This window comes from Hirundo rustica, chromosome 2 (genome assembly GCF_015227805.2).
Source record: "Hirundo rustica isolate bHirRus1 chromosome 2, bHirRus1.pri.v3, whole genome shotgun sequence".
Lineage (NCBI taxonomy): Eukaryota > Metazoa > Chordata > Aves > Passeriformes > Hirundinidae > Hirundo > Hirundo rustica.
Window position 1 is genome coordinate 22,150,369 of NC_053451.1, and position 22,998 is coordinate 22,173,366.

At 48.9% G+C, this 22,998-nt stretch overlaps 2 protein-coding genes across 3 annotated transcripts in view; one reads left to right on the top strand and one right to left on the bottom strand.

The window, feature by feature from the left end:
* Nucleotides 1-6,825: 6,825 nt before the first annotated feature.
* ATP1B1 (ATPase Na+/K+ transporting subunit beta 1) lies at nucleotides 6,826-21,681 on the top strand. The gene is made up of 6 exons (XM_040091220.1): nucleotides 6,826-7,140; nucleotides 9,686-9,814; nucleotides 16,687-16,842; nucleotides 17,528-17,712; nucleotides 19,547-19,627; nucleotides 20,256-21,681. The coding sequence occupies exons 1-6, from the start codon at nucleotides 7,041-7,043 to the stop codon at nucleotides 20,520-20,522; spliced, it is 918 nt and encodes a 305-aa protein (XP_039947154.1). The 5' UTR covers nucleotides 6,826-7,040; the 3' UTR covers nucleotides 20,523-21,681.
* Nucleotides 21,316-22,998, bottom strand: part of NME7 (NME/NM23 family member 7) — an 87,821-nt gene continuing 86,138 nt past the window's right edge. For both annotated transcript variants that reach the window (XM_040091196.2, XM_040091205.2), the window contains exon 12: nucleotides 21,316-21,758. In XM_040091196.2, the coding sequence (XP_039947130.1) occupies nucleotides 21,726-21,758 (33 nt within the window). In that variant the 3' untranslated portion in view covers nucleotides 21,316-21,725. The remainder of the gene's footprint in view (nucleotides 21,759-22,998) is intronic.

A 22,998-nucleotide genomic window follows, 5' to 3' on the forward strand; every position in this document is an offset into this window, starting at 1 on the left:
AAGCATCTAAAAACACACACTGAGGCTCATCAGGTCAGGTTCTTAATGCCTACTAATTACAATAAAAAAATTATATGAGAATTATAATGAGAAAAGTGCTTTTTAAACACCTATTGGAAGTGTCTGCTCCCTTCAGCCTGCATGATAACGCCTCTCAGGCTGTGTAGTGTGCTGCACTCCACAGGACTGGCTGAAAGAGAAAAGGGAATTTCAGACTCCAAAATGGTTACCACAGCACCAAATTCACACGAGGGAAATGAAAGCAGATAGCTTCCATCATAGCTGCATGATGTCTTTGGTCACAGTAATTGGATGTTCAGGACTGTGGAAGGATTCTCCAGTGAAAATGTGTTTGTTTTTTACACGTCATGGGTCACTACAAGTTAGGGTGCAGTGTTGGTCACTGCAGGATGTCACAGTGGAACCAGACACCCCAAGCCAAATCAGAGTCCACCAAGAAGCCCACAGTGGGCAGTAGGCTCTCCGGTTTACAGAGACATCCACCTTTAGCTGGTAAGAAGTTTTAGTGTGGACAATGCTGGCGTAATCTTTAAAATTACCACATACCTCTGTGAATAGTTTCAGGGAAAAGACCTCCCATGAGGAGAAGGACAAAGCCCTCTGGCAGGCATTGTAAATCATGTACCGTCCCACTGATGTTTAGGAACAAGTCAAACCTTAACTTACCATTCCCATTGCCAGCTCCTGTGTGGGGCTGCTTAGATAGGTCTTGCTCCTGATGGCTAAAAATAGAAATGTTCTTCCACTCTGATTTAGTTTTCTTTTTTAGAAATTTTGTTTCTCTTCTTCTTTCAGAGAAGGCCTCAAAATAGTTTCGGAGTTTATTTAGTTCCTCGTTCTTTGACTTGGTTTCCTGCTGGATGTCCTGGGCTGGCTGGCACTGGAGACAGCAGAGCTCTAACTGGAGCAGACGAGCAGGCTGGTGCCCAAACACAACCTTCATCAGAAACCCCATACAGGCCTTATGGTCAGGGCCAAGTGGAGAATGAAGTCCTGCAATCTTACTGCCTGAACAGCAGAGTGCTGGCAGCCTGTTGTGATGTTGCACAGTGCTTCTACATCCAGTAGGAGCCAAATGAAGGTAATTTTTTTGGACCACCAGAGGTGAAGCTGTATCAGTGCCTCAGATTTGCAGCTGCATGAGGAGCTCATGTGGCTGCTTGAGCTTGGTGGCTGCATACCAGGAAGCTGGCTACTGCTCCAATAAGGTTCCAGGTGCCCATTATCACAGAATGTGCTCTTGATATCTTCATGGCTAGTTCCTGGGTAATGCTGCTTCCCTGTGTCGTGATGACTTCTGGATATGCCAAGGACAACAGGGTAGATTTCATGCAAGACAGTATTTTCATATTATTTTCTGTGACATCAGAGCAGTTTTTTTCCATATCAGCCAAAAAGCGAAATTCTGGCAAGATGATGTGACTTCGGTTGCCTTCCCAAGTTGCCTTTGTCTCCATCAGAACAGTGTTGGTAGCTGGCAGGTTTCACTGTAGCAATCACCAGAACTCTATACTGTCCACTAGAAGTATTTATCCCAGTTATGAAACACCAGGCACACATCACACTGTCTCTATTGCATCCCCCTTTTCTATCTCCACCTGCCATCCAGTCCACCCCAAAAATCTTCCTTTGTTCTGCACATAGTTGCCAGTTCAACAAGAAGTTAATCTTTTTTTTTCCACCAGAGCATTTAGGCCTTCTCCCACCAGGACTGGCCAAAAGCCTGCATCAGCTGGTCATCGTGGCAGGGAAAAGTGGCTCAGCTCACATTAAGTCAAACCAAATCAGGACTGAAATGGTTTATTGATTTATTGAGGACAGGTGATTAATGAACAATCCATGAACTATACATTCAGGGTCTATGTCAGCAATACAGCAGTTCAACCACTAGGTTAGACACTTAGAAAACACTTATAAATTCCTGCTGGTTCCTAAACACACTTTTTAACTAATCCCCAGACACGTGGGCACCAACCCCTCTCTCACTGGCATGGGGGTCACTTCTGGGAGCACAGGTTCCCCCTGGTTATGTCCTGCTCTCACTGGAGCTGTGGCCAGCTCCAGCTGTGGGGGTGTCCACGCCACTCCCTACAATCAGCCAATGCACCTGCTGGCAGGAAGGGACACCAGCAGGTCACAGCCCCTCCCAGAGTGTGAGTCCCACACGCTGCGCCCCATGGGGTCAGGCCGTGCGCTGGGTGCCTGATGCTGATTGTGTCACATGGATGGGGAGCTGCTGCATCTGCCCTCAACGGAGGCTGTGGTGTGCCACACTGGATTCTGACAGTCTGAGGCTCCTCCCTGCTCTGTTACTGGTTTTTATTTTCCTTTTGTAAAGTCTTTCCAACCAATTCATTCTATATCCTGAAATTGTCTTTGTCATCCCCTGGTTACCATTTAATCCTGCTGACGAATGCCATCATCTTTACCATGATCAGCTGAGGTCTGGCATTTGTTTCCATCTTCACCAAAACAAGTTCGGGGCAAATACCTCGGACACTTTTAGGTTTTCTATCCATACATGCTCTTTAGGGTCACTTACCTGTTTTATCAGCTGTTGTATTACACCTCATTTTGCCAAGGGTGAATGTGGAAGCACCCCAACATTAATTAAAACTGATATTAAGGAAAAGCATAGTGTCCCTATGTATGAATTTGGAGGAGGTTACTTATACATATATTTACTTTCTTGGGACCTGAAAAGTTCCAGTTCATGAATCCTTGACCTTAGTTACCTCACCTTGCACAGCTATATGCAGTTAATCTGTTTAAATTGTGCAGTGGTTTTGCTCAGAGAACCAACCCATATGTCTGTAAATCTAATTGCTAGTGACCCCACACCTGCAAGAGGGACGACGAGGGGAAGGAGGAAGACTTGAAAGACAGTTTTGTCCTGGGGGACAACATACCCTTCTTGAGCCAGTGTTACATGTAGCAGCCCCTGAGCGGGGTTTTTTCTCCTGAACCTCCCAGGCAGAAAAATGGACAATCCCAAGGCAGCATCCTGCAGGACCAAAAAGCTGGCATGGGGACCAAACGTGCTTTGGCACGTGCTTTGCTGGGACCCTGAGGGCAGATCTTGAGGGTCACTGCTCTCCCCACCAAGGCCCCCAGAGGACTATAAAATGGCTGTTTGCCACTTGGCATCTTGATGGCAGTCTGAGGGCTGCCGTTTAGTTCCTCATCCTCTCTCACCTGTTGCATGTGATGCAGGCTTGGTGCCAAGCAGTTGAGCAGCTGCCCTTTCCCAGCTCCTGGGCACGCCAGCCCAAGCAGGCCCATCCCCATTTGTTTGCAGCGGCAGCCCATGGAATGGTAACGACTTGAGGCCATTTTGCACACTACTGTCACCTTATAACTTGCACTTGGTCCCACAGCCTGAGTCGCTCCCTGCCCTGGCACGCCTCTTTCCTGCTGCTCATCACAGCATCGCTCACAGCCACCTTCAGAGATGTCTCTAGATCACACATTGCCCAAAGTTTCTGTGTGTGACCATCAGCAGCACGGTCTCCTTTCCCCCCAAAAATGGCACTAAGGGGCAGAAATCAAGCCAGACAAATCCTTACTTTTCTTTGCTCTGCACTGGCCATTTTTCTTTCGCTGCTACCTTAGAAATAATTGTCCACCCTCCTGCCTCATAGTCAGACACCTTTCCTTGCTCTAGGTGCTTTCTTCCCAGTCCCACCAGGCGGGAGATCAAAAGGAAGAAGGAAATCTCTTTGATGGCTATGCTCAAGGCACTGAGATAAACACTTAGCAGCTTCCATCCTGTAGGTTGTTCCTTCCTGGGTGCCAGTGCACAGCTTTCCCTAACCCCATCCTTCATCCTGCAGCTAATCTCCTGGACATGCACTGCTTTGCACATTTTGTTCTTGGCAGTTTCCAACACTGCCTCAGGCCCTTATCGCCTTAAAAAATCAGATCATACGGTGGTGGCCTTAGAGACTGCCTGATTGATATCTGAGCAGCCAAACAAACAGTAAATTTGAATAAAATTTGGCACTTCATTGCCTACTAGTTCTGCTGATTCTGAGAGGATAATCCACAGACATCAAGTAAAGTGCATGCCCTGAGCATGCACAGGAGAGAGTCTTCGGTTTTGTAAAAGGTTGGCAGGAATGGTTTGTGACCCTCACAAAGGGCATTTTACCCATTCCACATCCTGCATGCCCCAGCCTGTGCAGTCACAGGGATTTGATACTTCTGGCCACTGCCAACCCAACAGGACTTGTCTGTGTATTTATACAGAAATACAGATGCTTGCAGGAGGAGGAGAGAGTTTCTCAGTGATCCTTGAACAAACATTGATGAAGCCAGGAGCTCCTGCAGCTTGGCTTCCAGCAGCAGCACTAGAGCTTGTAGCCATGGTGTGCGTGTGCTCAGAGGAAGATTGTGTTTCTGGGTGGCCGTTTACCGTGTAATTGTGATACAGTTCTTTAGATATTCTCTGGTTGCTTTCTCTAAACTCTTCTCTATAGTCACAGGAAATAACGCTGTGGTAGAGTGTATCCCCATTCAAATCTCCTCTGATTTCAGTATCACCTTGAACCTCCCTGAGTGTCTCATGCCTGTTTTGTTTTGGATGACCCTGTTGCTCAGGCAGAAGGCAAGGAGGAGAGGGCTGCACTGACTGCTGCTGTTGCACGTGCCCTGAGCTAACTCGTGTGCTGTTTCTTCCACAGAGCGGCTGAACTGGGTCCTGGATGACACAAGACAATGCACTGCAGGGCAGGCTGTCTGGTAGGCAGATTTCATGCTTGTGTGACACCACCATGCACCCATACATAATTCCCAAATTGCTGTCCTTTGTAGGGTAGCATACCTGGGCTATAAATTGCACCCAGGACATTAGAAGGAAAGTTGGTTCAGCTCCCCAGTTGCCACTGCAGACTTGAAGCCCAGCAGCTGAGAGGAACAGAGTAGATGGCAAGAGCAGCAACTGCACTGTGGTCTGGGGAGTCAAAAATGGGTGTTTATTCCTTCCGCAGTGCTTGTGTATTTATTGGCTTGATTGTAATCACAGCTGCTTTAAGTTGTAACTGATACTGCCCTCCCTGCAGTGTAGATGATGTTCGCTTGGGTATCAGGTACTGCTGTCTGTGTTTGCTTTTGTTATCAACCACCATCACCAGGACTCTTTAAAAGACCAGCTCTGACCAGACACCAAGGAGAAAAGAGAGATTCCAATTGTCCGCTTCCCCTTGGCTCTCCAGCTCTTTCCCATCACATAAACACCACTGAGAGCTGATTCTCCTAACCCAGGGTGAAAACCCATGTGGCACACCTGGCTCCCTTTGGTCATGTATAATGTATCATGGCATGTTCATCAAACCAGAGACTCCCAGCCAAACACACACGGCCTTCTAGGCACACAGCCTCTGTGTATCTCTACCCCACAAGCCTTCACAGCTTTGAGAAGCCTGGTTGCATGTCTAAAGCTAGGGAAGCCATCCTCAGCCACTGCCACGAATGGTGGTGTGAGCTTGAGGGTATCTGGCTTGTCTGGACCTAGAGTGGCTCCAGAAATGTAAGGCTGAGGACCTCAAAAAGCAGGTCCCTCAGTTGCTTTAGGGGCTGGTTCAGGGTTGTAGCCATGGATCACTTGGAGAAGGGTGCCCTGCTATGACATGTCCCCTAAATGCTAGCTTTAATGGCTTAGGAAGGGGATGTGATGATGGTGGCCAGACCTCTTGGGACCTGAGAAGAGCAGGCTGAGTTTGGGTGGTCCTTAATTCCTGACTAGGTAATTCTTGCAGGCAGCCGCCAGAATGTGCACCTGCTGGGTAGTACCGTGGAAAGGTTTATCTTGCATGAGTTCATTGTGATTCCAGACCTTGAGGAAAAAAAGAAAGACGGAGAGAGTTCAGAGAATGTATCAGGAGCTTAAGAGCAAGAAAATATGTGGAATACAATATTGCAGCCCGACAGGAAGTTCAGGGGTAAACCAAGTATGCTTGGATGCACAGATTTAACTGTCCTGTAATGGTACCAGGGGACCAAGGCACATTGGTCACCTGTGATCACAGAGGCGTCCCCGCCGAGAAACGCCCCCAACCCCACCCGGCCGGGCCAGGCCGCGCTGCCGGGGGCTGGGTGTCCCCCGACCCGGAGGCGGCAGTGGCGTCTGTGCAGCGCCCTGAAGGTCACCCCGCAAGGGCGGCGGCGGCTGTCGCGTGTAGAGTCGCGTCCCTCCCGCCACAGGAGACGGGCAGGTCCCGCTGCCGCCGGGGAGCCCCCGCCGGTCCCTCCCGGCTGCTGCTCCCGGAGCGCGGGCGGCGGAACGGGAGCGCTGTTTGGGCTCGTTATTCCGCAGCCGCGTTACACGTGAGCCCGGCGGAGCGGAGCGGAGCGGGCGGCTGCGCGGGGCGCCAGGAGCAGGGGAGGGAGAGGGACGGTGCTCGGCAGCGCCCGGCCCATCGGCTCGGCTGCGGGGAGCCGGGACCCGCAGGGAGCGGGCGGGGCGGGAACACCGGGAACGGGCGGGCACGTGTGCGGGCCGGCGCGCGCTCAGGTGTGCGGGCGCGCGCACGCACCTGCCCGGCCCGGCCCGGCGGGTCGGAGCTCCGGGGAGCGGCGGGCGGCGCGCACCCACCCATCCCCACCGCCGCTGCCGGTGCCGCTGCCGCTGCCGGTGCCGCAGCCCCCCGCCCCCTCCCTCCTCGACGCTCCGGCCGCCGGCGCGCCCCCACCGCGCCCCGCCCGCCCCGGGCCCCGCCCGCGGAGCGCTCCGCGGAGCCGCATTGGCGGCGGCGCGGGCAGGGCGGAGCCCGCGGTGTATATGAAGGGGCGCTGCGCGGGCAGCGCGGCTGCTCGGTGCCCCGTGCGCTTCGCCGCGCTCCCCTCGCCGCTCCCGCGTCCCCCCGGCCGCCTCTCCCGCTCTGCCCCGCTGGGCCGGCGCCGCCGGGGCGGGCGCACCCACCCGCACCTTTTGGGGCCGCTCCGCCCGGCCGGGTCCCGCCCGCTCCGCCCGCCGAGGGCCGTAGATCTCCGCTCGCCGCTCGCCCGCCCCGCCGCTCGCCATGGCCCGCGGGAAGGCCAAGGACGGTGACGGCAACTGGAAGAAATTCATCTGGAACTCGGAGAAGAAGGAGCTGCTGGGCCGCACCGGGGGCAGCTGGTGTGAGTGCGGGGCCGGGGGGCGGCGATGCGGCGGGCGCTGCAGCACGGCCCCGGCGCTCCGCCTCCGCCGGCTGCGGCGGGGCTGCGGCCGGGGCGGGGGGGGCCGGGGACGGGTCCCCGCGGGGCGAGGGAGGCAGGGACGGGGTCCCTCCGCCCGCTCCCCTCGGTGTCCGCTGGGGCCCCGCGAGTTCTGCCCCCCCGAGTGCGGCTCCAGGTGGATCGGGGGTGAGGCGGGGTCGGGCCGACCTTGTCGAGGGCGCCTCGTCCTTGGGTCTCCTTCCTTTCCCGGTGGCTGGCCCGGCCCGGGAGCATCGCCGTCGGGGGACCCTGACCTCCCAGCTCTCATCTGCCTTAGACCTTACAGAAGCTTTTTCTTTTTTTTCTGTTTTCTCTGGATAAATGAAACTAAGCGAGTTTTACTTCGCTGAGAAAGAGCGATTGACTTTTAATTATCTCCGCAAGAAGAAAGTGGCTCTATGTGCGTTCCTCATAAATGCTTATGATGTATTCGTTGGGCGCTACATTCATAGCATTTAGCTTAAAGAGGCTCTTAATTTCTTTGTGCAAATAGACAGCCTTCCAATTGCTGCCAACCACAGCTGGTGTTGCCACCCTTGCGATGTTGAATTCAGCTCCTATTGTAATGGATCGGCCGGAGGTGCCACAGCCAGAGCCGGCAGCTCTGGCGGGCGGACTAGAGCAGGCTTCTTGCCGTATCTTTACGTGAGCAGAATGGGGTTGTGGGTGCGCATGGAGAGGTATTTTCTGCTCCTGAGGCACCAGGCAACTGCGCAGTGCTTCAAATGCGGAGGCTGAACCAGGTCCTTCTCCCAGAGTGCCCGTACCTATCTGCCTAGGACTGATTTCCATTTGCTGAGTCGATCTGCAGGCTGATGATCAGATTCTTCTGTTATAAGCCTACCTGTTGCAAGAAGCTTTTCCCTTCAACCCTGTGGTGCTCGATTTCTAGACCCACTGCGTATTCTCTGAGACCTTGGAGTGGTTTTGACCTTTAAGGTGTCTTTGGCGCTTAGAGCATCCTGGCTGGGAACCTGATTAAATAAGCTACCTCCCAGCGTTTGCCTTTTGATGTTACAAAACTCAAAGGCGTTACGCTGCAGACAACAGCATTAGTGTTTGGTTTGTTACAACAGCACCTCCTATGACCGTGCTCTGGAAAAAATTTCCACACGTCCCTGACGTCACGGCCATTTACTTTACGCTGCCTGGATACCAAAGAGTGCTTTAACTCCTGGAGCACCACGTTACTGCACCCAGCGGTGCTCTCCAGCCCTGGCTACCTCTGGTGCACACGAGGAAGACAAGAGGATGGAGTGCCTCTCTGGCAGTGTCCCTCAGCCTCTGTTGCTCTGGGTGGCCCTCCTGCTTGCCTGTCTTTCATAGACTTAGAACAACCAGAACTGCCAGCTTGCATCGTGAGGCTTCTGGAATGATGTAGGGGGTTTTTTATGATGGAGATGGGGAGTGAGGAGGAATATTTCCACCCACTACTTACTCCCCTTCTCTGGTAGCTCATCACTTTAAGTCCTTCAAATAAGCTACATCTGTTTTGTTTGCGATTAGGTGAGGACAGTCTGAGATCAAGCAGGCTCGCTCTCGAGTTGTCTTTGGCCTCTGCCTGTCCCTGCAGCCTGAGGAGCAATACAGTTGCTTGGCACGGGCTGGCCTACCTTTGTAGGTGGCCTGGTGGTGTGTAGTACAGTATGTTACCCTGCAGTTAATCACTTCAGATAATCCTTGTAAACTGGGTTAACTGATACCCAGAGCTGGGCCGCATCTCCTGACTCTTCTCCGTTCTTTCCACAAGATTATTCTAGACGATCCCTTTAGACTGAAACTACATTCAGTCTTTCATTGTTATGTAATTCACTCTTTAATTGGTATGAACAGTGCCAGAGTGCCTTTGTAGGCATAGAAGGCTGGTAAATGTGCTGTGTTTTGACACCTTCAGAGTACTTTCCTAAATTTGAAATACACTGAAGCTAACGGCCTGAGCTCTTTTCCCGTTGTCTTTTTTTTTTGGAGGCGATGGCCTGAATTACTAGAAGAGATCTGGCTTGTAAATGTGAATGAAGCATTTACTGTTACTGCTCCTGGAAATGGCTTTGAGCCCCAGAGCTGTGTAGAACGAGTAACTTTCAAGCAGACCCAGGCTTGCTGTGGGCACTTGGATCACTGACAGTGTCAAGTGCAAGGGCCTGTGCTGGTAGTGCTGGGTCAGCCAAGGGATCCTTGGAGGTGTGGTGGAACGTGGTTTAGTCTTTATATTTTATAAGCACAACCCCTGATCAGTGGATTTCTAAATTTTCAGGGGGTCATGTTTCCCCACCACCAAACAATGGAGTGCCTCACATTTCCTGTCTGCATCGGGGCGTAATCTCGCTGTTAAATAGATGTCTTTGCCACATCTGGATTCCGTGTGCTGGCCTCTTCCTTGCAAGTGGCAAAGCTTGGAAGTATTGTCCTGAAACCTGTCTGCCATGAGAGCTCGATTTGATTCCTCTTTCTTTGTTTTCTCTTGCAGTTAAGATCCTCCTCTTCTATGTCATCTTCTACGGTTGCCTGGCAGGTATATTCATCGGGACCATCCAAGTGATGTTGCTCACTGTCAGCGAGTTTGAGCCCAAATACCAGGATCGAGTGGCTCCTCCAGGTAACTAAACAGGAGGCCTGTGTTTGACTTTGTGCAAGCTGTTCTGGGAAGGCGGGGTTGGTTACTCACACCTCGAGAAGGAGGATGAAATAAGCGTGTCGTTGCTGCCACACATATTTGTAGGGGGTGGGTATGTTCTCAGCCTTCTGTGTTAACAGTACTGGGGCTTGAAGACAATCCTGCTAGATTTAAAGGTTGCATCACATGAAAAATGTCTCCTCTCTGAGAGGGACTTGAACCTGGTTTGGTTTTCCTTTCCCCTAAGCTGAAGTGATGGAGTGAAGCTAAAAGGCTTCATTTTTGGGAATGGGCTGTATGAGAAAGCTGGGTTCAGTTTTTCTTTCTTCGGAACCACTCTGTTCACATGGGTAAGTGAAGGGATAAAGATAAAATATTGGCAGTATCTGTGGAAGCGGCGTGCACAAGGAGCAAGGGGCAGTGCCGGTTCTGGGAGTGCTCACAGAATTGCTTTCTCCAACGCCAAAGTACCCCGTGCTCGAGAGAGGCTGTGGCACTCACTAGTGGGAATTACAGCTGACTGGCGTGGGAGGTGAAGGGAGGGTGGGTCTGGTAGTTGCTGATGTGTGACCTGTCCTCACAGACAGAAGAAATCCCTGCTCAGAATAAAGCCTGAGCAGTGCCTGCGGCCAGCCGGCCGTGGGTAGGGCAGAAGGGGCGAGCGGCCCTTGCCGCAGGTTCGCCTGCCCAGGCTGTGCTGCGCTCTCTGGCTCCCACCGCAGCCCAGGCCGGAGCGTGGGTGGAGCTGCGCAACTCCTGCTCTCCCACATTGCCAATGACCTTGAGGCTGCCTGGCACCGGGCATCCTAACGATCCGTCTCCAGTTGCTCAGTAAAACAGTTCAGAAGCTTTTAATAACAGTGGTATTTAAGTGACAATTGTGAGGCTGATGGCTTGTAGCTACACAAGTTGGCCCTGGTGCTGCGCTGTGTCTTGCATCCCCACTGTAATGCTGTGCCGTGAATCCCTGCCCTCAACACGGGGAATGTCACCGTCACCAAATGGTGTCATGGCTCAGCGAAGTCACCCTTTCCAGATAACTGCTTTTCTACCAGCATGCTTTAAACACCGAGCAGAGGCTGGAACTGCTGTGTTAGTGTGTTACGCTTGTTCATGTACCACCACCGTGGCTGGGGCAAATGCTGTCTTAAGCTCTGAAAGCAGCTCTTTTAGTCTCTGCCATGGACCTTGACATTTGCAGGAAAGACTGTCACTGATACTGCCCAGAGCCATTGGCTGCATCTGAAAAGCCAACATAGCTAACGCCGGGGTAGTTGTTACTCAGTAATGTGTTTTTCCCCTTCATGAAATAATTAGTGAAGGCGCCCATGAATCTGAGGTCTCACCCAGATAGCCCTGCTGTTCAGCCAGATGTCACCTAATTACCCATTCTAGGTAAACAGTTTGCTTTCTGTGGAACAGCAGTTTAAGATTCCAGTTTCAAAGCAACTCTGGTAAAATTTCTGTGAAAGATTTCAGCCTGCAGAGAATTTTCATTAATATCTTAATTGCATACTGCACCAGTTTTTCTGGGGCTTTTTTTTTTTTTTTTTTTTTTTTAAAGTAATTGAATATCAAAACACTCTTGTACTGTGTACTGCAGGAATCAAAATGGAGGAGCAATGAAAAGGTGGTCAGGAATCTTTTGTAATGAGCTTTCAGGATGGGTACTGAAATCAAGGGGAACAAAACCCACCTCCGAATGTGTGACAGTGTAAACAAGGGTTTTGAACCAAGCTGCAGTGGCATATGCATGAAACTTCAAAGAAATAATTAGTAAATAGCACAGGGTCCTTTGCAGAGCATCATTTGCCAACTCTTCCTGCAGGTGTGGACAACCTGGTGTAGGGCATGGCGGAGGCTGGCACTTGATATCCAGCATGTCCCTTGTCCTGCAGCACAGCGGCCGTGAAACTGTGAGTCCAAAACAGCCCTTAATGCAGGCTTTTAGACACACTGACAGGCAGTGAGTGGCTGCACTGCTGCTGTCTGGGAGCTCAGCAATCCCTGTATTCCCTGGCTGTGTAGGATTCTCCCCAGTGCTGCAGGCACAGCTGCTGTTCTGTCAAGGAACACGCGTGTGGTGAGCATCAAACTTGAACTTTCTGTGATCTGAGACACCTGCAGATAATGAACTATATAAAATAGGATGTTGTGCAGTTCTAATTCCTCGTTCTTGGGGGAACATTTGTAAGTATACTGGCAGCTTGATAAAGCCCTGGATTTTCTAGAGGGTCAGAAAAGCTGGTTTCATTCTTGTTTTCCCATGCTCTGTCCTTCTCAGGCAAGTCACTGTTTTGTCAGCCCAGAGTGTTTTGAGAAAGGGAGAACTAGACTTGCCTTCAGGACTTGCAAAAGAAAATGCTGTAGGGGCTGCTACAATATCATTCTTGTTCTGAAATACAACAGATTTCATAACAGCAACTGAACCTACAGGGCGTTGTATTGAGTTATTGACACGGGTATAACATTGAAAGCCGTAAAGTGCTATTTTTGTAGCCAAGTGTCATTAATATGGTAATTGGTTTCTGCACTGAACACAACACAGGAATGTTATACAGGGCTTCAGGGTAAGCTGAGTATTGTACCTTTCCATTACACTATTTTTTTTGTTCTTTTGTCTTGTGGTGGGGGAAGGGGCAGTGCAGTTCACCTGCCTGTCCAGCCCTGCCGTTGCCACAGCCCCAGGTGTGCTGCAGGCTCGGACTCTGCTTTGAACACAGAGGACTTACCCTGCTAGTAGTGAAGGATGAGGATATTTCCTCTTAAGAAGCATCCCTAAAACAAATAAGGCTTCATTCTCCCCCTGCCCACCCCAATACAAATTGGGCTGTGTATCCTGCCATCTTGTGGTGTGCATCCTGTGGAACAGCATTCCCTCATGGGCAGGACGTGGGGACAGAGCTCACTGCAGCCTGAGGCAAAGCCTTGTAAGAGGTGGCTGGAAGGAAGAATCCCTGCTCGTGCCAGGGGATTTCAGGTGTCCCTGCTTCAAGCACGGCTGGGCAGTGAGTAGCGTCATGGAAAAGGCTGCTTTGGTGTGTGCTCCCCACTTGGCTTATTTAGCTAGGACAGCAGCAGCAAGGTTGCAGGGAGGTTTCAAAGGAGTGTGTGCTGCCTCCTGTGAGGCTGAATTTCTTTGCTTCTCTCAGCGGCACCTGTGCTTGGGAAAATCTCGGTCTCAGGCTCCAGGATGTTGCAGCCAAGCAGGTTTTGCTGCATTTGCAGAAGACTCGCGCCTGCTTTTGGCACTTCGGGGATGAGGTGGACTGGAAGCTATGGAAGGACACTGTTGCTATGGTGGCTTTTAAAATCTGTCCTCACATAGTGAGCTGGGGGAGGGTGTAGTGATCACTCAATTTGTCTGTGTCATCTCAGGAGTGTTCATGCCCATTTGGAACAAAGATTACGTGGCACTTGGAAATGAGCATGGTGTGATGGAGCAAGAGTGGTTACTACAGCCTTATACAACGGTTCCTAGTAACAAGCCTGACTTCCCACTTTTAGTTTCTTCCTCTTTACCCTCAGGACACTTCTCCAGAAGTCTTGCTATTGCAGCTTAGAATGATAAAATCTATGTGAAAAATGTTTTTTTTTAAATGAACTTGAATAAACAGGATTTTAATCTGCAGTGGCATTTTGGAAGTGGAACTGTAGCTGAAACACCTCCCCCCTCCCCATGACTTTATGCGGTTTTTTTGGTGTTTGATGTCCTTGTGTAGTCACAGCCAACAGAAGGTGGTGTCTATTACCAACTCAAGGCATCGCTCATCATTTATATGGACAGTGTCAGCCAAGTGAAGATGAGAGCCTTATTTCCTAACAAGGCACTCTGCAGTGCCAGTTGCAGCAATTTTCTAATTTGTCAGTATTTTAGCAATGAGTTACTTGATTCTTTCCTGTGGAAAGAACAGCATCACCACGTGACCCCATGGTGCATCTCTGTCCTAATAGCTTGAGATGCAGAGCTGTGTCATACAGATTATAGTCTGAGGATGGGGAGAGGCTTGTTAGACTCCTGACTATGAAAGCATCTCTGGGTTTGGTTTTTTTTTTCCCCATAGGACTTGCTCATGGATGGCTTCCTCATGTGCATGCAGCCCCTAAAAGCTTCATTTAAGCCAGGCACACGCTTCCTTGGGTGTCTAGCAATACATGCCAGGTAGTACTGCAAGGGCTCAGCTTTTAAATGTTTTTTTCTTGTCCCTGCTTGCTTCAATTCCCAAGTGGGGGTGAGAAAATGTTCCAGAAAGATTAGTGCTCTGCAGAGGTTACCTTCTGCCATTGTACAACATGCTTGGGTTTTCCACACAACATTGCTTAAGGCTTCAGAGTGCTGCTCTGCTAACGGCACTGCAGCTTTTAGTTTGGCTATGGGATGTAGAGAAGGAAGTGATACATCCGGGCTTAAGGCTTTGCATCCAGTCAGTTGCCGGCATGTGAGAATGGAGGTTGTGGTAGAAGCCAGTGACGCATTTTTAGAATTAGGATAAAGTTAATTTTCATGACAAGTCTTTTATATTCATAAAGATTTTCTTTCTTGCTTTGTAAGTGGGAAGATCGATCCCTACTTTGCTCCTATCCTAAACAAAGCAACCACTCATGTGCCAAAGCCTGGTCTAGTCTGGTTCATCCAACCACCTGGAAATGCTCTCAATTAGGCAGGAAACAGCCCAGCTTTGGCCACAGGCTACCTGGCAGGAACAGTGGCTCCCTTGTGCTGGCTGCTGGAACAGCTGCTTGGTGGTACTGCCTGGGCTTCATGGCAGCTCTGTGGAGATGTGCAAGACAGGGACGCTTTGGGATGGCAGTCTGTTCTCCAGCCAAGTCACTTCTCTGAGGGGCAGAGGGATGGCTTTGGACTCTACCTATCAGTGGCCAGGCTCTCTTGTAGATAGAACAGGGATCTTCTACAGAGTGGCTTTTACAAACTACAGGATTTATTGCTGACCTTCACGTCACCTTTGACAGGCCTGCGTGTGCCCTGTGTGTTACCTTGGCCAAGACAAGATACAGAGATGGGGAAGTCCTGAGCAAAACTTCACTTGCCTGACTGGAACTTAACGAGCCTGGCCACGTTTTCTTGATTTCTTCTTTTTTTTTTTTTTTTTATATTTATACACTTGAATCACACACCTGTAACTTGAACTATGGAAAAGGCAGAGCCGGGAGAGGACCCAAGGCCTGGCCTGCCTCTGCTGCGATTCCAGACAGCCACTTCAGGTGACTGAGTCTGTTGGGTCCCAGCTGAGTGGTAACATGAGAAGGGCTTGGCAGGACGGGATTGAAGTCCCTTACTAAAATGGAAACTGGCGTATTTATTCTATATATAACTGTTTGTGAAGCAAGGAGATGAGTAATTGCTCAAAAAGGGGTTGAAAGCCACTGACTTTGGAGGGTAGGATGTCATTCTGCTAGAGGAATAGTAAATTGCTTCTAAACTTGTCAACTCAACCTGTTCCATCTGTACCAGAGGAATTTTTGGGCAGTTAAAGCTACTTCAGGAATAAAACTTAAAACACCCGAGCTCCTTGCTGGACTTCTCACAGTCTTCAGCGACCAGGAGCTGTGTTTAGGGGAACAAAGCTAATCTTTGTCCTAGGTTACAAATTCCAAGTTAGTGGGTAGTGGCAGGGGGGTGGAGGGAGCAGTGAGTTGGTCTGAGGAGGGACTGAGCAGGAGCACTCGAGTGGCTTTGGAAAAATTGCTGGAGTCACAAGCTCTAGTGGGTTGGGGCCAGCGACTAAGCTGCCTGAGTTTTGTACCAGAGGAGCTTCTTGGCAAAAACAGGCCTGTTCTGAAAGCTGTCAAAGCAAATGCTGCTCCCCTGCTCCTTTTCTTGATCTTGCTAAAATGAAGATGACAAACTGAACTGAAGTCAAGACCTCAATAATTACAGTGGCTATCACAAAAGCAGCATGAACTCGGTTCCCATTACTTAAATTAAAGTGTTAGCCATGCATCAATACTTCCAATTAAAATGTGACCTAAGCATTGCATAGGAGCAACTATTTCCAAGTTCCACAATGAAGAGCAAAGGGGTTGGTGCTTTTTATTATCTGTAGACATTTCTTGTGTATAGTCTCTTCTCCATGCATTATTATTATAGTCTCAATCTGAGCTGGTCAGCACAGTCCAGAATCTGGAGAATCTTTTAAACAGCTCTGCTGCGTGGTGTCATTTCCTACTCACCTCCTTGGTGATGAGCTGCTGATGATAGAGCTCAGAAGATGAGTTTTACGGATAGAAATACCCAATTAAGCACTGAAAAGAGAGGAGGCAGTGCTCAGGCAGCTGAATTTACGGAGGGAGAAAATGCCTCCTGCCCCACATCCCACAAAAGAGACACACAAAGGCCACAGGGATTCCAGCTGGCAGAGCGTGACTGGACGTGGGAAACCTCCTTGTCTTTTACTGTAGGAGTTCATGAGTGGACAGCTCTGCTGTATCCTAAACCCAGTGCTTGCAGATGCTGAAGGCAGCCTGTTAGGGATACTTATGCTCTGTGTGGTTGGTCTCACACTTAGCTTCCCTTCTGTCCTTGAGGAGGAGGCAGAAGTGCACAGTGGACCTGTGGTTGGCTGTTTTTCTTGAAGGAAGCCTTGACTTGTAGCCTCACTTCTCCATTTTGTGATTCTTGTCTTTTAACCTGACTTAAACACTGTGATAAATATCTGAGATTTGTTGGAAAGAGGAGAACCTCTCCTCCAGTGAGCTTAAACTGTTTTGTCAAAGTTCTTAAGTCTGAAAAATAGAGATTATTATTATTATTTAGTTGTGTTTGTCGTATTGCCTGGAAGCTGTGCAGCTCTGAGATGTACTTAATGTTCTCTTCCTGATTTTGCTTTTCTTAGGGCTGACTCAAGTCCCCCAAGTTCAAAAGACAGAAATTTCCTTTACTGCCTCTGAACCCAGAAGTTATGAACCCTACGTGAGGAACCTTGACAATTTCTTAAGGGACTACAGTGCTGACCAACAAACTGAAAATATCGTGTTTCAGGACTGTGGAGGTAAGTCTCGATTGTTTCCTGCAGCTGAGGGCTCTGAAGGATGCCTCTGTCAGGTCCACCAGAAGCTGAGCCTGAGCAGTGGTAGTCTGGTAGTCTTGGTCTTCAGCTGTTCCAGCAACATGTTGGTTAACTGGCTGCTCATTCATTTCCTTTGGGCAGATCACGCTGGGCCACGCTTAGCAGCTAATTGTAGGGTTGGGAACCCCCACATTTCACTTGGGGAACATTGCAGCTGACTCTGAAGCTCGAGGCACTGACCTTATTCTCTCTGAAAGCCACAGGGGTTCTACTGATGACTTTGCTAAAGCCAGTGTTGGTCCTCTTCGTGCCATGCAGTCAAACATCTGGGAGGTGTTAACCTTTAATAGGTTATTCGTAATCATGTGAATGAGACTCTCACCTCACAATATGTTTGTATCAAATCTGAGGGGAACCCTCAGGGAACTTGAGGGGAACTTGTAAAAGCTGCCATGAAAAAAATTAATCTCTGAGCCAGGTGACTCTGGAAGAAATCTCTTATAAAACAAAACTCCATTAAACTTTGCTGGGGAGTGGCTGGACAAAGGTCTGTGGAGTGCCTTAACTGCCCGGGTGATGGGGGAATCCCAACAGCCCAGGGAAGTGTAACGGACGTGCGAAGGATCTCACTGCATATTGTTGTCTTTTCCTTCCTCCACCGTGACAGACACACCTAGTGAATACAAAGAGAGAGGACCATATAATGATGCCCAGGGCCAGAAGAAGGTCTGCAAATTCAAGCGAGAATGGCTGGAAAACTGTTCTGGATTAAATGATCCAACCTATGGGTACAAGGATGGCAAACCATGCATCCTTGTCAAGCTCAACAGAATTATTGGCTTCAAACCTCAGGCAAGTATCGCTCTTCCCTTTCTAGCACAAGCTACTGACCAGGAGGAGGGGTCAGATTTGCTGTGCCTGCTTTTTGGTCTCTGGAAAGAGATCAGTATTAAACCCTCTCTGCAGAGGATAAATTGTGAGACAATTTGAGTAATTTGCTTTAAAAATGCTTTTAATTGAAAAGCAGTGCACTGCAAGTTGGTGACAAGTCGTAGTGAACTTCACAGTGCAACTTCCTGGTTATTTATCTGGTAACTTCTGAGCCTGCTGTTGGAGTCTCTATAAAGGGGTTTTTTCTTCTAATGATAAATTCCATTTTAAATTCCTGTATGCTTCCATGGGACCAACCTAGACCAACCCTGTCTGTAGTAACATCAGTACATTTTGTCATGCCCTGACCCACTCCATTCTTTTCCTCAGACAGTGTAGACTTTCTCTGCCTTGCTAAAACTGCTTTATTAAATGATGAAATGCTAATATTAAATACCAGAGTGAAAGACAGGCTCTGAAGAGTAAGCTACATTTGAAAGTCAGGCACAGCTGCAGGAAAGGTGAGGAGGTCTTTAGTTAATTTAATGTAGTTTTCCAGAGGCTGTAGGATCTCTCTGGTTGCTCTGTCCTCCACCCAAAGGCAAGTTTGCAGTAGTGCTGAAGGGTGTTAATCTGGACATTCACAGCTTTTCCTTCTGTTTTTTTGCCCAACGCATTAAAATGCTAAAAACTTCTTTTAAGAGTTCAGTGGCAAAGCAGGTGCTGTTGAGTAAGGTGGTGTGCAAAAGCTGCCGCTCCATCTTTTGGATGCAGAACAGCGCAAATGGCGTTCCATGCCACCTTCACTCCCATCTGTCAGGGCACTTGAGGATGGCAAATGGTGCTGTCTAACGAGTCCTGAGGAATGTTTTCCTTCAAAGGGAGCTTGTCCTGTGCTAAAAGAAATGAGCAAACTTTTGGTTTATCGGATGTGTGGTGGAAACATTTTAGCGGAATGTATTGTGGTGGCTGTGGCATGAGATGTGCGTGTTGCATCACTGGGAAAGAGAAGGGTTTGGTGTGCTCCTGTCTCTTCTTGCCATGGAGCTCTGTAGCCTCCAGGCTGCATTAAACAGTGGGGTCTAGTCAGGGAATGACTTTGCATGTTTCATTTAGAAACAATGTATCCAAGACAGTATTTATTTTTGTGGATCCAGCAGAGACCCCGTAATTCTTGCATTGGGAAAAGTGTTTGCAATTTCAGATCAGCTTTACAGTGTTGTCAAGCAATACTGCTGCACTTCAAAAGACCAAAGACCAACTGGGTTAATGGTTGGACTGTAAGAGTTGGCACTCACGCCTTTCTCTGATGTACCCAGAGCTTTTGTCCTTCCTTGGTGGTGGTGAAGTTCTGCAGTGTCAGGGTGAGACTTGCCACACTTTGTCCTTTCCTGTGCATTTCCAGTCCTGATTGCACACACCTGGCAGGCAGGTGGCAGATCCTGCAGCAGTGCAATCCTGCCACTGCCTGAGCTTGCATAAACAAGCCCCACTAGCTATAGGTACTCTGCCATGAAATGCTTTCCCCAGGGATGCCATGGAACAAAACCCAGCCTGACCTGCTTGTATCCACAGCAGGTGAAGCTGTAAGAACAGCCAGCAGTTCTGCTTGGGTCAAGTTCTGCCGCTTTCATGTGTGTTACACTACTTGTCTGTCCCAAGAACCACGGAGAGCTGTTGCCCTTGAATTGTGATTAGAATGGATTCCAGTTAATGGAGTGTGTTCCGTACTGTTGATCGTTGTTGCTGCAAAGGTGCTCCAGTCTGTGGCAGAGTGTCCAGTGTGTAACTTCCCCTTGTTCTGGATCTCTTCTAGGCTCCAGTCAATGAAAGCCTCCCTGCTGAGATTATGGCAAAATACAACCCAAATCTCATCCCTGTCCACTGTGTTGCCAAGGTAAGCTGAAATGCGACACAGCGGAGTTGGGAAGCTGCAGGGGACGACTAAGCCTTTGTCCAAGTGTAGTTACCCCCATGCCTGCCTTTCCATAGACAAATGGGGTGGTTCTTCCCTGGGGTATCTCCTCCTCAGGAACAGAGGTTTCTCAAAGCCCTGCTGATGGATGAGTTAGTGCTGCCCTCAGAGTGGGGTAAAAGCAGGGCAAGAGAGTTAAAGGTGTCTTCAAAAGTAGCTGTTCAGCTTACAAGTGCTGTGCTGGAGCTGGAAAAAAGGCCTCCAGGGAAGGTATTTCATACTTGACATGTGTAAAGCGGCTGAGAAACAGCAAAGTTTTTGTTGCCAAAGCCTGTGCAATCGTAGCACAGGAGGCTCTGGTGGTTTCAAACCATGTGAAGTGGCTGAGGCTTTATCATAAGCACAGTCCTTCTCCTGGCTGATGCGTGCTGGGAGGTGCTGCCACATCCCCTGAGCCACCGGCCGCTCCTGTGCTGTCACGGTGGGGACCGGCGCTGACCAAGCGGGAGGTCACGGTCTCGCTGACCATCGGCTGCTGACACAGCCAGGGGCTGCCAAAGGCGGAGTTCGGGTGGTTGTCACGGGCCGTTCCTCCTCTTCCTCCCCGCAGCGAGAGGAAGACGTGGACAAAATCGGCGCGGTGGAGTACTACGGGATGGGCGGCTACCCCGGCTTCGGGCTGCAGTACTACCCCTACTACGGGAAGCTGCTGCAGCCGCGGTACCTGCAGCCGCTGGTGGCCGTGCAGTTCACCAACCTGACCTACGACGTGGAGGTGCGCGTGGAGTGCAGGGCCTACGGGCAGAACATCGTCTACAGCGACAAGGACCGCTTCCAGGGACGCTTTGATATTAAATTCGACATAAAAAGCAGCTGATCGTAAGCACGACTCTCTTCCTCCCCCCTCCTCCTCCTCCTAGCCATTTAAAAAGGTTAAAAAAAAAAAAAAAAAAAGAACAAAAAAGAAAACCTACTAGTCTTGAACAAACTGTCATACGTATGGGACCTACACGTAATCTATATGCTTTACACTAGCTTTCTGCATTTACTAGGTTAGAATGTAAACAAAGTGTAGCAATAGCGACAAAATATTTATTCTACTGTAAATGACAAAAGAAAACAAAATTGAGCCTTGGGACATGCCCATTTTTACTGTAAATTATGATTCCATAACTGACTTGTAGTAAGCAGTGTTTCTGGCCCCTAAGTATTGCTGCCTTGTGTATTTTATTTAGTGTACAGTACTATAGGTGCATACTCTGGTCATTTTTCAAGCCATGTATTGTATCTGTTTTCTACTTCTTGTGAGAAAAGACTTTTGCTGTCCAAGGTGTAAATACTCAATGGGACTAGAACTGGCATGAAACTTCTCATTATTTTGTTCCTTTTCAAAGAAAGGCCCACCTGTGAGATGATATTTAACAGCACTCCATAAGGCTTCTGGCTTTTCTGTGATGTTAGGGTATTTTATTTGGAGGGGTGGCAGGGAAACTAACTTAAGTGAAGTTAAAGAGAATAGACGATTGTGTACTGTGCTTTGTAGCGAATGCTGTCTCTATCTCCACCTCTTCCCTTACCCCCCAGTATGTTGTGTGAGAGATCGGGTCAGACTATCACTCTCCTCAGTGATAGGCATAACTCTTTGCTTTGTATATTTTCTTTTCTTCTTCTTTCTTTTTTTTTCTTTTTTTTTTTTTTTCCTGCTGAAGGCATCGCACACTGTGGTGCTAATGTCTTTATTGAATGTTTTAGCCATTTTCATGGTGGAAGAATTTTATATTTATGCAGTTGTACAATTTTATTTTTTCTGCAAGAAAGTGTAATGTATGAAATAAACCAAAGTCACATGTTTGAAAATAAATCTTTATTTTAAACTTTATAAAAGCAATGCAGTACCCCATAGAATGGTGTTAAATGTTGTCTAAAGTGCAAAACTCTATGTTCTAACATGTAATAATAGCCAGGAGTACAGTGCTCTTGTTGATCTTGTATTTCAGTCAGGTTGAAACATTGGACAAATAAATGAATGAACACACCGTTCTGTGTGCGTGTCTGTTGCGGTGGGTGAGGATGGAGCCTGTTAGTTGTCCAGAATCTTGAAGAAGTACTGCACCTGTTTCAAACAGAAAATGCATCTTTATCATTCCCAGACAGTCTCAGCACAAGGGAGGTGACATGCTTGTAACATTTCAAACACTGAGCTGTTCCTCATCAGTGCTGGTGTCTGTTAGTTAACTTGTTTTCCCCTCTCCCTACCCTGGATCAGAGGCTGCTGTGGCACATGTGCCTGTGCCTATGCCCATCAGGATCCCAAAAAGTCTCTTCCCTATTACTGCACACGCTCCACCTCTGGAGGCACAGGCTCTGCATTCCACAGACAACAGACAGAGCTGTTGATCCTTAGTGCAGATTGGAGCTTCCAGCAGCCAGAAAGGAAGCTGCACACCGAAGCCAGAAGGGTTTCAGGGCAGCCTCTTGCTCTGTTTCGCTGCTGGGCCGGTGGCCAGGGCTGAGGACAGGCTGTGCCTGCTCAGATGTGACAAAACGTGGCAGCTGGCTTCGTGCAGGAGTCAGGCTCACTTTGTGCTGCATGACGCAGATTACCAGGGAGAATTTCTCCATGTAAAGTGACAAAACAGGACTCTCCTAGAACAAGTGGCTTGATAAAGACTTCCTAATTGGAACACACAATCCTGGAAAAGCAAGATGCTAAACTCTTTGCCAATCTGCTAGAAGGAAAAGCGTGGTTACAGTATGCTGTGGTGGTTAGTGCACCCATTTAGCTGTTCCATGTCATTCCCAAGGAGCAGGTGCCAGCAGAAATCACACCTTCAGCTCTTTCTTTTGCTGCTGTATGTTTATAGCAAGGATTTAAAAAGCTGTGATGAACGCCCTAAAATACTCCCTAATGGAAGGTCCACCTGCAAAAAGAACTGGAGGACAGCTGAGCCATTTTGACTCCCAGCAATTGACGGGTTTCTGCTGCTACCATTTTGGGTGGGGAGCGGGGATGTTGTTGCATGGCTCAAGGTTTGGGAAGATCAACTGCCCCTACAATTCAGTCTCTAGGTGAAGAGTCTGTGACAATTAAAACAAACAAACCCCACAACAACAAAAAACCCTCAAACCAACCAACAAACCAAAAAAATTTCCCGATTTTTATTTGTATAACTCCCAACTCATGGTTAGGTACTTTATTGCCTTTTAATTCTCTATATGAGTGCAAAGTCCAAGCATGAACTATTAGAGATTCTGGCCTACTCCAGGGAAACTTGTGGAAAATTTAAGGTGCTTGCATTCGCTTCAGCGAGCAAATGTCAAAAAGGGCTTGTTTAATGTACTCTTCGGAATTG

Coding starts and splice junctions, on each gene's coding strand:
- ATP1B1 (XM_040091220.1), top strand. CDS start 7,041: ATGGCCCGCGGGAAGGCCAAGGACGGTGACGGCAACTGGAAGAAATTC. Junction 7,141..9,685: donor CCGCACCGGGGGCAGCTGGT/GTGAGTGCGGGG, acceptor TTTCTCTTGCAG/TTAAGATCCTCCTCTTCTAT. Junction 19,628..20,255: donor CTGTCCACTGTGTTGCCAAG/GTAAGCTGAAAT, acceptor TCCTCCCCGCAG/CGAGAGGAAGACGTGGACAA.